Genomic DNA, 18,519 nt, shown 5'->3' with positions numbered 1-18,519 from the left:
ACTGTGCCAAAGCAGATATAAATAACACAAAGCACATAGATTCTACAAAGGTTTTAGTAAGGATAGGACCAGGTGGAGTCTCCATTTGGCCACTTGGATACTCAAACGCAAATTGGCTATTATTTTCTCTTTTTTTAAATCATTTTTTATTTTTCTATATCCCTTTGGCTCTCTCTCCATCTTACAGGTTTGTGTGATTAGCCTACTATCTTCTGCTCATCAGGACATTGGCTTTTAAGAAAATAACATCAGGTATATTAGGCTGCTATACTCATACAATGGTCATAGGAAATCAGCTGGAATGTTTGTGGTTTAGCACAACCAAATCTTCAATGTGATCAATGCTCACACATAAGAAAAGTGTTCAATAGGCAAATAAACAGCAGTTGCATGTGAAAATATCTTTATTACAATAATACAAAATAGGCTTGATGCATTCAAGACAATCTGGAACTGGTCCATGAGCAGGAAAAAGTACATTAAATATACAGTACATTCATTCTAAAAGTTAAGTATGCTCTTATAGGAAGTGTTAATGGGTAGAGAGGATGTTCTTCAGAATGGGAATATTTGTTTTTGTCAAATTTCATCCAGTAGGCACAATTACATGTACATTTTGATTAGATAGAGATGTTCTATATTTAGATGATGTAAAATCAAATTTGGCAAACATTAAGGTCAAATAGAAATTATTCTAAATAAAATAATAATAATAAAATAAATGTTTCATTTAGTTATATTATAAGTAATTAATTGGTATTCTGGATTGATAACAAATTTATAGTTTGATAAGGATAATTATATCAGTAATTCATTTATATTTCTGTATGACAGAGATAAAAGATAATAATTATAGTAGACAAATTTAGGAAAATTTAATTAGAGTATATGCATGGCTCAATAAGGAAGCTGGGTAATTATTAATGAATGATTTATGGAGAAGGGGTGGGATTAAAAAGGTACTTCTTCTCACTCCTTTTCGAATATGTAAATCAAGGCATCAAGAGTTTGACAATTTATTTTTCTTGTGCTTTTCATTGTATGTAAATACTACTTCTTTCTGGCTGTCCAGTTGTTGGTATGATCATTCTCTTTTTTTTTGTATTCTACATGTTCGAAATAAATCTTTGAAATGAAAAAGAAAAAAAAAAAAAAAATTTGCTATGGTACAGTAATCTTAATAGTGAAAAGTGCCCCAACCACATAGAGAAATTAATAGCCTACACAATTAATTGTATCCTTCATAAATAATAAAGGATTAAAAGCAAACAGGTGTGTGACCTGTTAGATGGAAAACGCTGTGAAAATCATCTGTGCATGTATACAAAAGTGCATGTGCCCTTCTTTTTTCCATTAATAGTTTAATTTGGTAGAAATGTAAGTTATACTTCATTTGATCAGTCAAGAGAAGAAATAATCAGTATTTCAGTATTATTTAAAACACAAACTTTCATTTTTCACATATATATTAAGGAGAGGTTTACTATAAAAAAAAAGATATTGTGTTTAATTTCACAGTGGACACAAACACAGATGGCAGTCAGCTCTATGTTTCTACTGTCTTGATGGAGTCCAGGTCGTCATATTCGTCTTCACTCCTAAGTGGTACGGTTTCCATGGCGATCTTTTCCATGGCAAAGTTGATGAACACCTAAGAAGGTTCAATAATAGTTTAAGTGCCATGCCAATATAAAAGACAGTTATTTTTCTCTGAACTATGTAGTTTTAGTTAATCTGCTGGTCAGTTTGCCTCCCCGCACCCCTCTCTCTTTATTCTGCCAATGGTATCTTCCAATCCCAGAGCCCCAGAAGGGCAGAGTGGTTGAAGAATATCAGCACTGGCTGCATATAAAGCTCATGGATTCTCTCCCGAACTCATATTCCATTTATTTTCCCTCAGGCATACCCTCTATCAGTTTCCCTCTGCCTCTTTTAAACTTTTTCAACTCACTCTTTCACTCCCACTCAGCTTTCTTCTGTCCTTGCTTCTTCCCCTCCCACCCTCTCTCTTCTTCTCTCATCTCCTGTCCCTTTTTTTTCTGTCCCTTGCTGCCATCCACCCACCCCTACAAAGCCTCGCACTAGTTCTCCCTCTCGCTCTCTGTTTATGTCCTGTCTCTTTTTCTCACCTCATCCAGTGTGGTCTGGCTCACAGAGAAGTGTTTGATCTGCAGAGCATTCTTGTTGGACTCCAGCTGGTCGAAGATGTCAGCCACCCCTCCTGGAGCAATTGGTACGTGGTACTCCACCATAGCGGAGTGCTGGTCCTGTGTGTTGAGAAAAGAGTGCATTAAATATGAGTGCGTTAAATATTCTGAAATATGCTCTCTGTGTAACCAAGATCCTGTAAAACACAGTGTTCACAGCTGTTTATACCGATTTGAGCAAACGAAACATTACACATACCAACAAAATAAAAGTCCCAGCTTGCTCAATCTTATATTAAAAATTCCAAAGATGCTCTATGACAAAGATAATGCATTACAAGCTCCGCTAATGGTTTGAAATGGTATACACTTCTTGTCTCCTAAGTGGGCATGGTCATGGCGTGTTCGCCTCTCTCCCCATCACCCCACCTCATTTGGAAGTGTTGTGAACGTTGTATGATATATTTTCTTTTGCAAACATTAGATATTTACTGGGGCTGTTGATCGATTAAAATATTTAATCGCGATTAATCTCATGATTGTCCATAGTTAATCGCGATTAATTGCAAATTAATCACACATTATTTATCTGTTCAAAATGTACCTTAAAGGGAGATTTGTCAAGTATTTAATACTCGTATCAACATGGGAGTGGACAAATATGCTTGCTTTATGCAAATATATGTATATATTTATTATTGGAAATCAATTATCAACACAAAACAATAAGAAATATTGTCCAGAAACCCTCAGAGGTACTGCATTTAGCATAAAAAATATGCTGAAATCATAACATGGCAAATTCAAGCCCAACAGGCAACAACAGCTGTCAGTGTGTCAGTGTACTGACTTGACTATGACTTGCCCAAAATACTGTAGCATGTGATTATCATAAAGTGGGCATGTCTGTAAAGGGGAGACTCGTGGGTACCCATAGAACCCATTTTCATTCTCGAAAAACTTAACTTTGACAGCCCTAATATTTACACACCTAACATCCATATTTACCATTACGAAAATTTGTCAGCTAGGGCGTTTGCGAATCTTAGTTGCCAGATCTTGCAAGAGTGTGTTGCTGAGACAGAGAAATGTCTCGAACAAAGTAAATTTTCTCCTGATTGCCTGAAAAATGCCATTTTAGTGTCAGAATGTTCGGAAGATATGTGACTCGTGAAAAATGGTTCCAATATTTACTTTGTTGACTATAGGGTGAAAGAATCAGTCATAATCTGTGTTCACGTTCACTTCTCCCATGGAGTTGATAGACCCAAGACATGCCGCTAATCTCCTAAAGGGGCGGGGCTGTGGCAAAACTCACGTGACACACTTACAGGAAACTGACTCCCAGTGCACCGTCTCCTTTCTGAACTGTCTCTGATAATACTGTTGTAGCTGGGATTTGAATATCATAAATGAATGCTCAAATTTGCTCCCTGAACTCTTTAACAAAAAAAGAATCATACTTACAACTACAATTTATGGCAATGCAATGTATACTTAGTCTTTTCACTCTCTATCGAGTACTCTTAAATACTTTGGATAGCAGGCAGCTCACCTTGAGATAAGTGCTGGGGAATCGGCCTCGCATGAAGCCAGTGATTGCCTCTACGTCACAGGAGGCCTCCGCCAAGTACATCTTCACAGTGAACCCGCTGCCGAACCTGCACAAAGGAGATTTATGTAGAAAGCACTGTGTTATTACATGTCTGAGTGCGGGGGGTACACTGTTGCGAGTAAAACTGAGCACTTAGTTGCACAAAGGACCACAAAGGGGGAAGAATAGGAGGTTGTTGGCGCAGGGTGGGGGAAAGAGCAGTAATGGCTGGATTGGAGGATGAGCAGAGGTCACTAACCTGTTCTTAATGTGCTGCAGGGAGCCCAGGCAACGGAACTGACCTTTCACCATGATGGCAAGACGGCTGCACAGTGCCTCACACTCCTCCATGCTGAGAGATGGAGACAAAGAGAGGAAGATTAAAGGTCACACTAGGACCCTTTGAGCATACAGTAATTAGCAATTCCTGTCATCACATAGAAATAAAAAAAACAAACACATTTAGTACTTATAGCTAGTTGTTATCTACCAACTTACTTTTTACCTGTAATTCTAGCCCTAATCCTAAACAATGTGAGTGTTCAAAATACACTGTAACAGGTGTATGTACTTGATACTAACCTGTGAGAAGTGAGGACCACGGCGCATTTTCCTTTCACTTCTTCAGAGATGATTTTCCACAGGTGACGCTTGGTGCGGGGGTCCATGCCAGAGCTCGGCTCATCCTGCGGAGAGAAAAAGGAGGAATGAGAAAAGGAAAGCAGGATGTGTGAAAGAAAGAAAGAGAGAGAGGAAGATTGAATTGCAGACAGAGAGATCAAGGGAAAACAAGGAGTCAATTGAGGAGGGCAGTGTTTTGCAAACAGCGTGCAGTACATACAGTAAGAGAAGGAAAACGAGGGCAGGGTGAACAACAGAGAGTACACACAAATGCATAATTGTAAAATAGGAAGGGAGATGGGAGGCCAAGTGTTACAGACAAAAACAAGGTGACGGTAAGGGAAGAAATGAAGACAACAAGAAAGAGGCAGAGGGAAAATTCAAGAGAGGATGGGGAAATTAAGAAGACACACAGAGAAAAAAACAATGCATGGAGTTGAGGACACACAGAGAGGACGAGAAGGGAGGATTTGATAGAGACACAAGGTAGAAGCAAAGTTGAAAGCTAACAGGGAAGACCACCCCTGGGTGAGCCTGAGGAAACAAGCTAATTAACTATATGAAATCTGTCAAGTCTAGGGGATCAATATCTACTTTACTTCAAAGACCCTTTCAGGAGGAACAGTAGTATATAGTTAGTTTAATATTTGCTGTCTGGTGGCCGGTTAGACAATTAAACGGGCAGCCACAGCGGCGTGAACAGGTGTGTCCTCACCAGGAGCAGGATTTGCGGATGCCCGATGAGAGCCAGCGCAGTAGAGAGCTTCCTGCGGGTGCCGCAACTGTAACCGTCGGTAATGATGTCTCTATGATAGGCCAGCTCCAGCCTCTCCAGTAGGTAGTTCACCACCTGTAAAGAAACAAACATGCAGGGGATGAACAACATAACAAACACCAAAAACGTTTACAGTGTGAAATTATGGAAAATAACATTTGTCTACTTCCAAATAGGTTTATATATGACAGAAACCTCCAACCCATGTCTACTGCAAACTGCTAATCAATGTGGGAGATATGTAATGGTCTTGCAGTCATATACTGGGAGTCAGTAGGTTTAGTGACTGCTCTGCATGGCTCTATGACCATAAAGGAATATAAGACCAGTTTCATTCACAGGAGGAGAAAGTCAACCCCCAACTGTGGCTCCGGCCAATCTAAACAACACCAGGAAGTTGATTTTCCATCCCTTTAATCCATCAACTGGAGAACCTCTCTCTGGGGAAAAAAGTCCAATATCCCATTACACACAACTGAGGACCTGATCACAGCAGGAAGAGGTGGGTTTACTGAAAGCTTTTCTGAGGGCAAAGGGTGGCCCTACAACTCAGTGGCTACTTAATATTCATATTCGTTTTTCTGTTATTGCCTCTTCTTTTTCTGCTCCAGCTGCACTGCAGATAACCGAGGTATCTATCTGTCCCACTCCCATGCATATTTAATTGTGTGTGTATCAGCGAGCAACTCTGGTTCTGAGAAGTGAAGCCAATGCAGAAGCGCCTTAAACTTGTATTCTTTCTAATAGCCAGCAGGGGGCGACTCCTCTGGTTGCAAAAAGAGGTCTGATTGTATAGAAGTCTATGAGAAAATGAGCCTACTTCTCACTTATTACCTCAGTAAACATTGTAAACATGAGTTTATGGTCTCAAATCACTAGTTTCAAGTCTTCTTCAATACAGCATGATGTTCATTTAGTAAATTATGGTCCCTTTTAGAGTCAAAATAGACAATAAAGCAGGGGATGCTTTATGGCGTGGCTACGTTGTGATTGACAGGTCGCTACCACGGCGTTGCCCGGTCTGGGAGTTGTCCGTGTTTTCTTCATAGAACTTTAACCCTTTCACAATGTGTTTTCAGTTCATGAAAGTTAATTGTAACATTCTGGTCGCCTAAAAATGTCTTATTCAACGTTCGGTTGTACTACTGGTTGCAAACAACCAAGATGTCGACGGCCAAAACCAAGATGGCGATGCCAAAATGCCGAACAAAAGGCTTCAAAACAGCCGTCCACAAATCAACGTGTGACATCACGGTAACTACATCCACTTCTTATATACGGTCTATAGTTTGTATGTACAACAATGATGACTTAATTTTATTCTATCTAAGCCCCCTGCTGTACTGGGGCTGCAGCTTTAGAGAACAGGAACTGACTATTTGGTGCATATCAATTTATCCCGTGTGTTACAGCACATTGAAAGCAAGAATTAAAAAAAAAAAACTTAATGGCTTATACCCATTTCAGTCGCTGAAACATTTTCTATGATTGCCTAGTAATCACATGAAATAGTGTGCTGTAAATACCAGTTCATTTCCAAATAGCTGGAGGTGATTTCCCACCGGTAAGCTTTAGCCTTTTTCCCCATCAGTTAGCAAGTTGGGGAACCAGATCAATGGAGCAAGCCAATGCAGCAGATAGATCTGTTCACTTAAGATTATCTGCTTTTTCTCTGTAAGAGGATTTGCCTTTCGTGTTGATTTTTCCATATAAGTTCACTGATCCAGATTATTAGAGTAGGACATCACATACTTAAGACAAATACACAGCATCAGCAGCTAAATCTGATCTAGCATTTGCAACATAGCATATACCGGACATCCAAATACAGTATGTTGTTTTTTTGTTACGTTCTCTCATAAAAGCCGCTCTCTATCACCTTTGATGTAACAGCTCATTAAGCTGGACAAAACCATGTCAATGCGAAATGACCCCATTAAGGCTTGTCTCATTATCCACAGCTAGGGGACTCTCAGTGGGAGACAACATAAGAGGAATTCTATATATAACCTCATCTTTGTGAATTAGCCCGACACCGATGCTGTGGCCATTATAACGATTGTTGTCACCATGCCGCCCAGAGAAGAGGAGCCGTAACAACAGCAGCGATGCCGATTAGAGCAAGATGGATCCATTTCTGTGCTTCACTGTGTGAGTAAGTGTGTGTCTACGAGCAGCCGCGCTAATGTGTGTGCGTGGTTCTGTTTGTAACACGACTGTCAGAGACAATCAATGTTTTGTATTTCTGCATCCAAAGTTATAAAATGGTGAGTTTGACAAATGTAGATAGATGCTTTTGCAATTTAGATTTGTCGTGCCCACACATCTTTTGCTGTATATTTTTCTGTTTCCTTTTAGGGGGAAAAAAATCAAGATGGAAAATCAGAAATCTCATCTGTTGATTGGTTGTTCTGCAGACTCCTCTCATGTCAGCAGCAGCAGCACCAGTAGAAGACAGGCACACTCAGTAATCACCACATAGGCAAGATTGATTAGTTCTCAAAAAGATAAATGGGAAGAATGGGGCTAAAGTGACATGTCAAATGAGATCCTCTCATCATCAAAGTATCGTTTAAATGTAAATTCGCCCGCAGCGGAGCATACAGCATCAGCTTAATTCTGAAGTTTGGATTGCACGAGCTGACAACAAAAGCTTTCCCATTTTGCCCCAGATAGTGCGGCTTTCAGCACACATCACTCAACACTTCACACCCCTCTGATTCAGTATGCATGGAAGCATGAACAGTTACTCGTCCTGCAGTGGGAGTGCACCTTTTGAATTTATATCAGATCCCGTGTCATTTCGTGGATGGTGTTGTCACTACCCGGAGCTTTGAAAGAAAAAAAAAACAGCAGCACAGAGTCTGCTGCTCTTCCTTACCCCGTCTATCTCCCTCTTTGAGATGCCTCGAATGCGAGCGTAGAAGTACAAGTGTTCTTTTCCGGTGAGCAGATTGTCCAGCGCATCCACCTGGGGACAGTAGCCGATGTTGATTCCCTTGTTACGGCACTCCATAATGTCTACCAACCGCCTGGGGAAACAAAAACAAAGAAAGACATATTCTCGTAAATGGCATCCACCACATGGTGCAGGGCAGATGGACATGTAGGGGTGTTCCAGAGGCCCTGCTGCCTGCTGGGAATACCCGCCAAACAGCTCAACAACAGAGCGGTTATAGGTGGTTTATACCTGTATAGGAGAGTCTGAGATGTATGAGTATTATATAAAGCAGCTACTTGCTAAAACCCAAACCATTTATGTTCACGTGCATCCCTCATTTGTGGATATTTGTGCAAATTTAATTTGGCTCAGATTCATTAGACAGAGCAGCTTGGGCACCTGTAGAAATGAAATCAGAGCATTTTCCTGTGATGGCTTCTGCTGCGCCGTCTATGGTGATTCTCATAAGTCATCTTCAGTTTGCAGGCATATATTTTAAGTAAACAAATATTAACCTGGCGTATTTAGGAATATGGAATCCAGTGGCACAAGATTAAACTGAAGGAAAAGCAAGAGGGCAAATATGGCCTGCAGCCGGTGACCATGAAGCTTTAACCAATAAAAATAGAAATACAATCGTTTTTTGGAAAATCTGTATTTTTTTTACTGCAACATATGTCTGCACTCTATATGTGTTCAGAGTGCAGGTAAGATTTATATCCGACTAAAAAAAGCTAGGTAAACTATTGCAGAAAAGGGATAGCAAGAAACAAATTAATATTCTTACTCAAAAGGTAAAAAGGCAATACACACAAGTTCTTAAGTTTTCATGCTATCCTCAAGTCGATTTTGTTCCAAGTTTGTTTTCCAAGTTTTTGTTCCGATAAATTCATAATGAGCTTACCCATCCCAGTCCCTGATCTGTGCGGTGCCATCAGTGGGGCTAACATCTCCCGTCAGCATCTTGAAGGTGGTCGTTTTTCCTGCTCCGTTCACTCCCAGCAGACCAAAGCACTGTAAGACAACACTCACCGTTTAGTCATCCTGAAGCATTTGTCCACTTTACAGTACTATAATGCTATTATGTTTTGTTTTGTTTTACAAAGACTACATAGATGTAATAGCCAATATTTAGATCTGCAGACTGAAAAAGTGTGCTCCAAACTGAACAAAAAAAGCAGCCCTAATTCTTTGTAATATTGGATTGAAACTTTGGTGACAAAAAATATATATCTTTATAACTGGCATCAGTTGTATTTCCTACAGACAAATCCACCTCGTGATTTATGTGATGTGCTCTCTAGCGCCTCCAGTACTGCAGGGGGCATACAGTAGTCGAACTGAACGCAGTTTTATTGACAGTAAAAGCATGGGTCGCAGATTATCTAAAGAATGAAAGTAGCCTATGAGAACGTAGGTATTGTCCATTTTAAAGACTAGTAGGAAATTGGTTAGAAAATAGGCTGAAAATGAAACATTAAATCTATAAATTTTGACTGAAGTGGTTGGCCCCGTTCTATTTAGTGTGTCACAGCCATTCCAGTGAGTCAGCATGCACAATGCCAGGGCCCTGGCCCACCTAAATGGAACAGGGCCATAATTAAAGTTATTAATTACACCTGTGTTTACTCTGCAATGACATGTCAATATGACTGCCGTGATTATTTGGATAATTACCGTCATACTGTTGTCATAATTGTCATTAATTACACGATGCCCCTTTTGTTATCCTACTGACTTAGATTGATTTAATTTGTATTAGTAATTCATAATCCTACTATGGGCAAAGGCTCACCTCTCCTGCAGGGATGCCCACAGAGAGGCTCTTGACAGCGGGGACCTTCTTCCTGAGGTGTTGATAGACCTTCGTCAGCTGGTTGACCTGCAGTATGTCCGTGCTGGCTGCTCCGCTGGACACCCGTAGGTTCTCAGCTGCCACATCCTCATCCTCGTCCTCACAAGCCACCTGTGGCACCGTCTTTCTGCTGCAAATCAGATTCCTGCGAAGGGAAAAGTATTTTTTTATTAATAACTACTAGGTGTTGAAGTTAATGTGAGTAACTGGCAGAGACACAGATTAAATCTGTGATTGACTAAAACTTGTTTAACTGAAGTGGTTCAGGATTCTGATATCTTTGGGGCCCAATATATTTGGCTTTTTATCATCATTTTTAATTAAAAAAAAAAACACTTTAAATTTAACTTTTTTTATGGTTTTAATTACTTTAAAGGACTTTAATGCATATTCAACCACTTTATACAGAATATTCTCCATTCAATTACAAGGCTGGATGTGTATCATTCACGTCATCGCCGTACCATCTCAGGCTTCTGTTTTCCCTCACCTGACTTTGCGTATGATAAACCTGTTGAGCAGGAGGCGCAGGGTGAAGAAGACCACTCCTTGGATGAAGGAGGAGATGAACATCCAGCCCAGGGCATCCGTGGAGAACGGGTTCTTATAGGCGTCAATGCCGTAGCCACTGAGCAGCTGGACCTCTATGTTCATCCTGGCCAGCTTCATCAGCCCGTTCCCAAAGTTGAACTGAGGGAAGATCAGGAAGGCGTTGCTCAGACTGTTGAAGAGATCATGGATGACCTGCAGCGTGGAAGGGAGGGTAAGAAGAGGGTAAGAAGAGAGGATATAAGTGACCCGAACGCTCATCCGGAATTGTAATCTTCACTTCCTCGTCACTTGATATTTGAGGTATGTTTGCCCTTCTAACTCCTCTGCAACTACATCAGCTACAAAGACCGAACATTTAAAGCAGCAGTGGGTAGAATTGGAGCAAATATGATTAAAAAAAGTTATTTTCATAAAATGGTCACTATATCCTGACAGTAGTGTATGAGACAGGTAATCTGAAAATGTGCCTCTGTGTCCTCTGGTGCTCCTAATGGCATCTGAAAGATTTCACAGACTGGAGGAAAACCAATCAGAGCCTAGCTGGAGTCTGCCGTCTCTGAGCAGCTGTTACTGTTTCTGTCACTGTAATGCACTGTAATTTCTCGCCTCAAATGTTTCAGAAACATCTTGTAGTGTACTGTTCAGCTGTAAAATGAGAAAGTTTGTGACAGCGCAGCCATATTGAGAACAGCTGAGGAAATACCAAGCACCGCCCTTTAAAGCCTGAAAACAGAGCCATGAGGAGGTGCAGAAGTCTAGTTTTCACTTGAATTACAATATGCTGAAAGGTTATTATGGACTTTTTGCCCAATGATGCCAAAAACGTTCTGCCTACCCTCGCTTTGACTACTTCAGATATTCAGTTGCGAACAAAAGTCATCTTGACTCAGGTGGTTTATGCTTACCTGAGAGTTGCCTAATGAAATTTGACTCAGGAAGAACAGGATGGAGGTGGACATGATGGTGTTGATACTGATGAAGAGGTTGATGCACACGTAGGTGATGAAAGCCATCTCTGCATCCTTGAAGACGCCTGATAACAGATACATCCAGGGGAACGTAGAAAACCTGAGGAATAGACGATGACAGGACACTTTAAACATCAAGTAAAAATAACTTCACAAACACCTTAAAATAGCCCTGCTGTGTTGCTTATAAATACAGAAAAACCCACAAAGACAAACAAAGTGAATATTCATATAGCCCTCCATCTGCAATGACATGACCTTGCAGTTTTTTAACTGAAGTGGTTCAGGCCTTCGACAGACTAAACAGAGCGGCTGTGAGCCTGATGAAAATAGGCACCAAAGAATACTGAGGAGGAAAGGAGGAGAAATACCACACCATGAGGAGGGTAAACATTCAGTCATGACGCCAAAAGAGAGGAAGATAAATTACTTCTCCCTTTATTCCCCTGGTAGCAGAACATCCTTTTTCCTTTTTTTTTTTGTTCTCTCTTTTCTCTCACATAATCTGCTAGTTCATTTGATTGGGGTGCCTGGGTCAGCAAGACAGAGAGGCGAGGGAGAAAAGAGATGAAGAAGGAAAAAGTAGGGTGGGAAAAGAAAGAGACAGACAGAGACAAAGCGTATTCATGCCATGCCCAAAAAAAGGTGCTTGGTAGGCAGACTGCGAGTGCCAAGCCATGACAAGGAACAGAAGCGAGAAGGCTGCAGACCAGTCCAGGTGGGTGCCGCTTGACAGACTGTGATTATTCATTGCTTGGGAGGGAGACATCTGTCTGATAAATGAGAGGCAGAGTGCTGACTTGGCCCCCTAAGATTTGGGGCTCAGGACGAGGCCTGCAACGGCAACAGAAGACTAAAGCCGGGCATACACTGGACAATTTTAGAAATGTCGTTGTGTACATCCTGCTCCTACTGTACGAGTGGATCGCTTGCAATGTAAAGCCAAAGCTCACGATTTATACGCTCACACTGTACGGTCCGATCGTCAGCCACGACCTGAGTGCTCACACTGTATGTGTAAAACACAGCCCGTCGGCTCCTGCTGGGCCATTCAGGCTGGTGACAGTTAAGTCAATAAAGATTCATTTGAAAGCTCAGAGGGAGGTAAAGTTTGTTTGCTTCGCAGAGGTCTGTACGGGTCATACTGCTAACAAGGCAGAAACGTGCTGCCTTGCCATCCTGTCTGCTGAAACGTCTAAAAAAAAAAAGAAGCGCCGGCGTATATGGACTCGCAGGTGGCGAGGAAGACGTGGACAGTGTGGCTTGTCCATTTTGCATACAGACGTTTTACTATATCTATTGTACATTGTTATCTTGATAGCTACGCTCTGATTACTGTAAAAAGTAGAAATAAGGCACTGACGTTGGGGAATCGCCTCGTGGCTCTGCTTCAACTGTGCGAGAGCCTGTGGACGGCTGACCAAAATTTCTGACATGTCAGAAATCCATCCGACGGTCCGACGGACGGTCGTGAGGAGTTAATTGGTGTTAATCAGTCCCGCCTGTACACTGCACGGCAAACGCAGCCGACGAAGCTGAAATTCGGTCCGACTCTAAAATGAGTCGTGCGGTTCAAAATACGGGTCAGAAACGGGCTAAAATCGTACAGTGTACGCCCTGCTTAAGATTCAGCTACATTTAGGGAATGATGTAATATGATCTCAGTAATCCAGATGCAGGGAAACATGGTGTGTCTATTGGTTTGTGGCACCTTTCCAAACATCTCAATCTCATTGTCAGATTGATTGTAAAACCTTGGTATCTTGAGATCAAACCAAGTCATATTGTTATTGGTCCTGTTGCTTCCTGATCCCTATCCCTCCATCTCTCTCTATCTACAGTCTTTGGCTTGAATAGGATAAACATGTTGGGAGCGATTTTTCTATCAGCCTCTCAGTCCTACCACCATCTGTCTTTGCGAGCAATTCTGAAAAACTGAGCTGTGTTTGCGTTTGAGGAGCAGCAGCCTCCTTATGCTCAGTGCTGTAAATCCAACCTGGCGGCACACAAGGTAACAATGCAAGAGAGGCTAGAAAATAGAGTGCGTTATGTGAGGACAAACATGCTTTTGAAAATTTAGAAACCTCTAATTGATAAAAGATAATTTGACCGTAAAGAAACTCCTTGGATGTGTGGGTGTGTGGTGGAGGATCATTGACCTGCTGCATCAAATGAGTTTTGATGCAGCAGAGTAGACGAGATATTTTTTAGTAGGAACATCGCACTGTTGATAAAAAACATGTCCAACGGGGCAAGAAACACAAACAGTCAGATGATCATACAGGTTGAAAACAAACTCCCCCAAGGTTCATCCAACATATTGGTGAACAGTAAAACTGTCTGTTGAAAACATCCATAGACAAACTTACTTTGACCTATTTGCAGTTGTTGTGCTGTTGGGATTATTACCGACATTACGGATACACCCACTTTCAGTTTTACCGTCAAACATAGTGGTAGATAGTCTGGCAAAACTGTCAGCTTGTTTCAACATGTAAAATCATCTCATCAATGTGCATTTCTGTGATCAAATACATCAAGACACTCGGCATCCTTATGCAAATCATCAGCCCCTGCATACATCAACAGTGCTGAACATGAAGTTTTCTTGCATAAGCATACATACATAATACCATTGGGCTGTCCATGCACATTATAGCTGTCCTAAAAGAGCTCTTCTTTGCTCCTCCAGCCCTTAAAGTATCCCCTCCCTTGTGGTTGGTCCCTTGTGTGATTGTATACAAATATACATAACATCATTAAGATATGCTCTGTATTGTTTTTTTTGGTCATTTATGGTATTTTATGATTGGTGCTTTTCCTTAGGTTAAAAAAAAAATATGTGGGTGGGAATTTTTGATCTGCTCTTATTTTTTTTTCTTACCCACACATCCAGGAAGGGAAACGGGAGGGGGGTAGAAAAAGACAATGTTTTGCGATGTTGCTGTGTCTTCAGATATTAGCAATTGGTGAGTTCTATGTTTAAATAACTGCACAAGTGCGAGCAACAGGACGCTGACTGTTGTTGACTTAATGGCCACAGGTGTCACTGTTTCTGATTCTTACATCTAGCCCCTTTAACAATGGAGCAAACAGCTCATTTTAGTACAGTGGCTTTGTCTCTAATTAAGTCACGTTTCAGCCTCATGACAGATTGTTTCATCGTCAACTACTGTATGTCATGAAAAAAAAAACAACGCTACCATAATCTGATGGTCATTTCCTAGTAGGCTTTGTAAATCAACCCACTGAAGTCCAAGTGAATACGTTATTACACTCAGTGATGCTGTGAGGCCAAATTACTCACCCAAAGAGCACCAGAAGAAGGGCGACAGCAGCCAGGTTTTGCCGATCTGTGAATGCTGGAATCTGGAAGGCTGCAATCACACCAACGGTCAAGGTCACAGGGATCAAATACATGACCTGTGGGAAAAGATAGGATACGATGCAGTTAGATGAAGGCACAAAATCAAATCAATAAGGAATTAATGTATTGATAATGATGTAAAAATACATTAAGTAAGTCTGGATATCTTTTTCAAATGCTTTGTATATGTTGTTGCAATCTAAAGCTGAACATGGGGAAGCGATATATCATACATATGTTTGTTTTTGCTTTTAATGAGCAAGATTTTGTTTTGTGAAATGTTCATTTGGGTCTCCTGTTAGGCAACTAGAGGATGTTACCATGTCATAAAAGAAGTTCACAGCCCAGTAGAAGGGCTCGCTGATGCCAGAGATGTGCTGGAGCCTCTTGGAGCCGCTGTGGTGCTCGTTGACTTCATAGATGGCGAAGCTGGCTGTCGTGATCGAATAACCCGTCAGCACACACATGGCCAGCAGGATCTGGAGCATTCCCTGGACACTGAGAGCAAAACACAGGATCATTCAGATGTCAGTGACAACACTGGCTTCATTTATTACCACCAGTCATGTGTGTAATTAGTGAATTATCATTCAACCACATCAACTCTAGTGATGCTCGTTATATTCCTGCATGGTAAATTTGGTTGTTTTAAACTTTAAGGCTGCAGTGCTACAGGTTTAGATCCAAGGACGCACACAAAGAAGTGCACAAAACGGATCAATACACTCCGGTGTGCTGAGTCACTTTGAATGAGGCAACCTGGTGTAATTCCTTTCCGAAAACAATGGCGTCCCACAAAGTATTATATCGTCGCCTGCTGGGACCTGACTCATTTGAACTGTCGGAAGGTGCTCACAATAAATGGAATGCCATTAATAACAAACAAGCTTTGTTAAAAGAGATGCTTGCGCCCTCGCCTCTGACAAGATAATAACTCCAAAAGAAACACATGGCTTTGTGTAGAGAGCAACTTCACGCTGCTATTGCTGTATAGTCGGTAAGCCAGTGATACTGCTGTGAGGCTGCAGCAGAGCCTATTGTCCAGACAAGACCCCAGACAACCAGCTGAGGCTTTGATCCCCTCAGTTGCTCTTCAACCCAGTTCTGCTCATTCAAACTTTCTTCTACCTGTTCATCTCCCATGCTCTCTTTCCTGCCCTACATGCTACTGTAGTACTTTTACCTCTCGCCTCTGGCTGGGGCACAACAACGCCGACCAAACAGAATAAGCTGCATGAGGCTGAGAAAGAGGACGAGGATGGAGCTGGCAGTGTGACCGAGTGGGAAGGAGAGAGAACGGCAGAGAAGAGGGACATGTGGTGGGCGTCTGAGGGCAGCACTAACTACAGAGGATAGAAAGCAGCAGCAGCAGCTACTGAGCAGGTTTGTTAGCAGTATGGCCAATATAACCTTAGTATCTTTCCCATGGGCAAAGCTACCACACTGAGAGAGTCAAGACATTTGGAGTAATAAGCCTGTTGTACCTTCAACACGGCTCAGGCCAAATCAATACATCAAGTGAGGAAGCAGAATATCACGGAGAGGTAATTGTGCACTCGCAGCCGCTGCAGTGCCAAAGCAGGCAAACAGCTACGTATACACATAAATAAATGCGGAGTATGTGGGGAAACTGAAGGGCAGTAAACACATGGAAATAGCCAGTAAAATGGTTAGTGCTAATCAGGCTCTAGAGAGAACGGACCTTCATGAGGCCACGGCTTCAGCTCCGTCCACTCCTGGAATGATTTATTTGATTTGACCCTCTGGAGCACACACACACACATACGTGTTTGCATACAAGCACGCACACAAGCACTAATTCTGCAGTCTGGGTCTCTAAAGCAGAATGTGGAGTATTTTAAATAAACTCATTTTGGGGAGTGGGGTAGAATCAATCCACCTCTGTGCCACCTTCAGGGTAAACACTCATTATATTGGGACTGTGATCAATAGTGCAAGCTCAGGGAAATCCATTTAGAAAATCAAATATGGGTAAATACCGCTGTCATGTACCTCCCTGCCCTGAGTCCAGCCTGACTTTGATGTCCTGAATTAAAAACTAGGATGCTTCAATAATTTAACTTGGGCTCAGCCGAGAACATTCATCATGACTCGATGAGTTTTGGGATATTTTCACCAATTAGAATGCTAATTATAATCTTATTATGCAAGTGCAGCCGTTGATCTTGTTGAAAACTGTCAGTTCAGCAGAAGGAAGAATCTAAAGTGCAGTCCTTACACTGAATCTTCATCATCCGGCCGGCCGAAATAGGGGTGACTGGAAACTGAAATGGCTGTAATAGAGAAAAAAAAAGAGTATTGAGTTAGAAATAGAAATAACATGTGGGCTATTTTTCAGCGCAGGAACCAAATGAGCAATGATATTCTCTTAGCCTGGGACACAGTCAATTGAAAAATATAGTGCAAGATGATTTCATTTGCTAGTGCACACAAAAGAAATTGAATTTTCTTTATCATTTTTTCCGGGTCTTCTAGATGCTCACAGACATGAGCTGCTCCCCTACACGTCTCTGCTTGCATTTCCTGAGATATGAGAGAGTGAGTTAACCCGAAGCACAGCAGCCCTGGAGCAGGTTGGAGGCCCGGTGCCTTGCTCAAAGGCACTTTGGTGGTATTGATGGGTTCTATTGACTAATCCAAATATGATCCGTAATCAATAACACTTTATCACTACTGCTCTAAAGTCGGATATTCCCAGATCTGGTTTGTGTCTTTTACAGTGGAAAACGACTACACTTAAAACAAGCAATCATTTTAATTATTGATTCTTCTGCAGATTTCTTGATCGATCTTGACTGAAAAAACCCCATTACAATTTCTCAGAGCCCAAAATGACATATCCAAATTGCTCATGTTGTCAGTCCAAAACCCAAAGATATTAAATACGCTATCATAGAGGCTACCAAATATTCACATGTGACTGCCATTTTTGCTCAAAAAATTTACTTAAAGGTGCTCTAAACGATATCCAGAACATTAATATAGCAGCAAACAATTATTTACTACGTAAAGATTTATGGAGTAATGTCTACCTGAGCAGAGAATGAAGTCACTCTCCCTCTGTGTGTGTTGCTATCTGAGATTCTTCTTGCTTTGCTGACATAGCTGGGCCAGCTGCGCATGTTTGTGCATGTGAGCGTGCCCCACTGGTTACAGCTGATGACGTTGTCCCAACCGACAGCGTCGTCGCCGAAGCGCAGCACCCACCCTGTGGTTTCCGCCGAGGTTAACACTGTTAGCTCTGTCAGCACTGTTTCTTTTGTTTGCACCGTTAACTGCTAGCCGCCGGCTCAGCCGTCCCCATGTTGAGAGCCGTGTGGAAGCAATAGAAATGCTCTAAATTACGCATTTAGCACCTTTAAACAATTAAATTATTATTAAAGTTGTCGCTGATTTTTTTTTGTTGATTGACTAATAGATTAATCTACCAAATAAAATGATTCATAACACTTTTTATAACATCTTAATTCTCACTGTCTCGAGCTGAGGCTGTTTTTTTCCCCTTTATTCTTTAAAAAACATTAAATAAGGTTTCTTTTCAGTTCACGTCCTCTAAAGTTGGATTATCAAACAGTTGAGTAACACTATATTTCCTCTGGGAGATGCAGACAGACGTTCAATACAAATCATTGTTGCAGGTGGGAGTGATCAGAATCTCTAGTGTGGACAGCGGACAGG

At 41.5% G+C, this 18,519-nt stretch overlaps 1 protein-coding gene across 4 annotated transcripts in view; it reads right to left on the bottom strand.

Moving 5' to 3' along the window:
• Positions 1-386: 386 nt before the first annotated feature.
• abca12 (ATP-binding cassette, sub-family A (ABC1), member 12) overlaps positions 387-18,519 on the bottom strand; it is a 65,238-nt gene continuing 47,105 nt past the window's right edge. For all 4 annotated transcript variants that reach the window (XM_074659606.1, XM_074659602.1, XM_074659603.1 and 1 more), the window contains 14 exons: positions 17,060-17,114; positions 15,141-15,318; positions 14,761-14,876; positions 11,391-11,553; positions 10,424-10,677; positions 9,874-10,078; positions 8,983-9,092; positions 8,019-8,169; positions 5,078-5,212; positions 4,324-4,427; positions 4,001-4,093; positions 3,703-3,808; positions 2,130-2,267; positions 387-1,651 (listed from right to left, as the gene is read on the bottom strand). In XM_074659606.1, the coding sequence (XP_074515707.1) occupies positions 1,547-1,651; positions 2,130-2,267; positions 3,703-3,808; positions 4,001-4,093; positions 4,324-4,427; positions 5,078-5,212; positions 8,019-8,169; positions 8,983-9,092; positions 9,874-10,078; positions 10,424-10,677; positions 11,391-11,553; positions 14,761-14,876; positions 15,141-15,318; positions 17,060-17,114 (1,913 nt within the window). In that variant the 3' untranslated portion in view covers positions 387-1,546. The remainder of the gene's footprint in view (positions 1,652-2,129; positions 2,268-3,702; positions 3,809-4,000; positions 4,094-4,323; positions 4,428-5,077; positions 5,213-8,018; positions 8,170-8,982; positions 9,093-9,873; positions 10,079-10,423; positions 10,678-11,390; positions 11,554-14,760; positions 14,877-15,140; positions 15,319-17,059; positions 17,115-18,519) is intronic.

Source organism: Sebastes fasciatus, chromosome 14, assembly GCF_043250625.1.
Source record: "Sebastes fasciatus isolate fSebFas1 chromosome 14, fSebFas1.pri, whole genome shotgun sequence".
NCBI lineage: Eukaryota > Metazoa > Chordata > Actinopteri > Perciformes > Sebastidae > Sebastes > Sebastes fasciatus.
The sequence above is the reverse complement of the archived record's forward strand: the minus strand, read 5'-3'. Positions and strand labels throughout refer to the sequence as shown.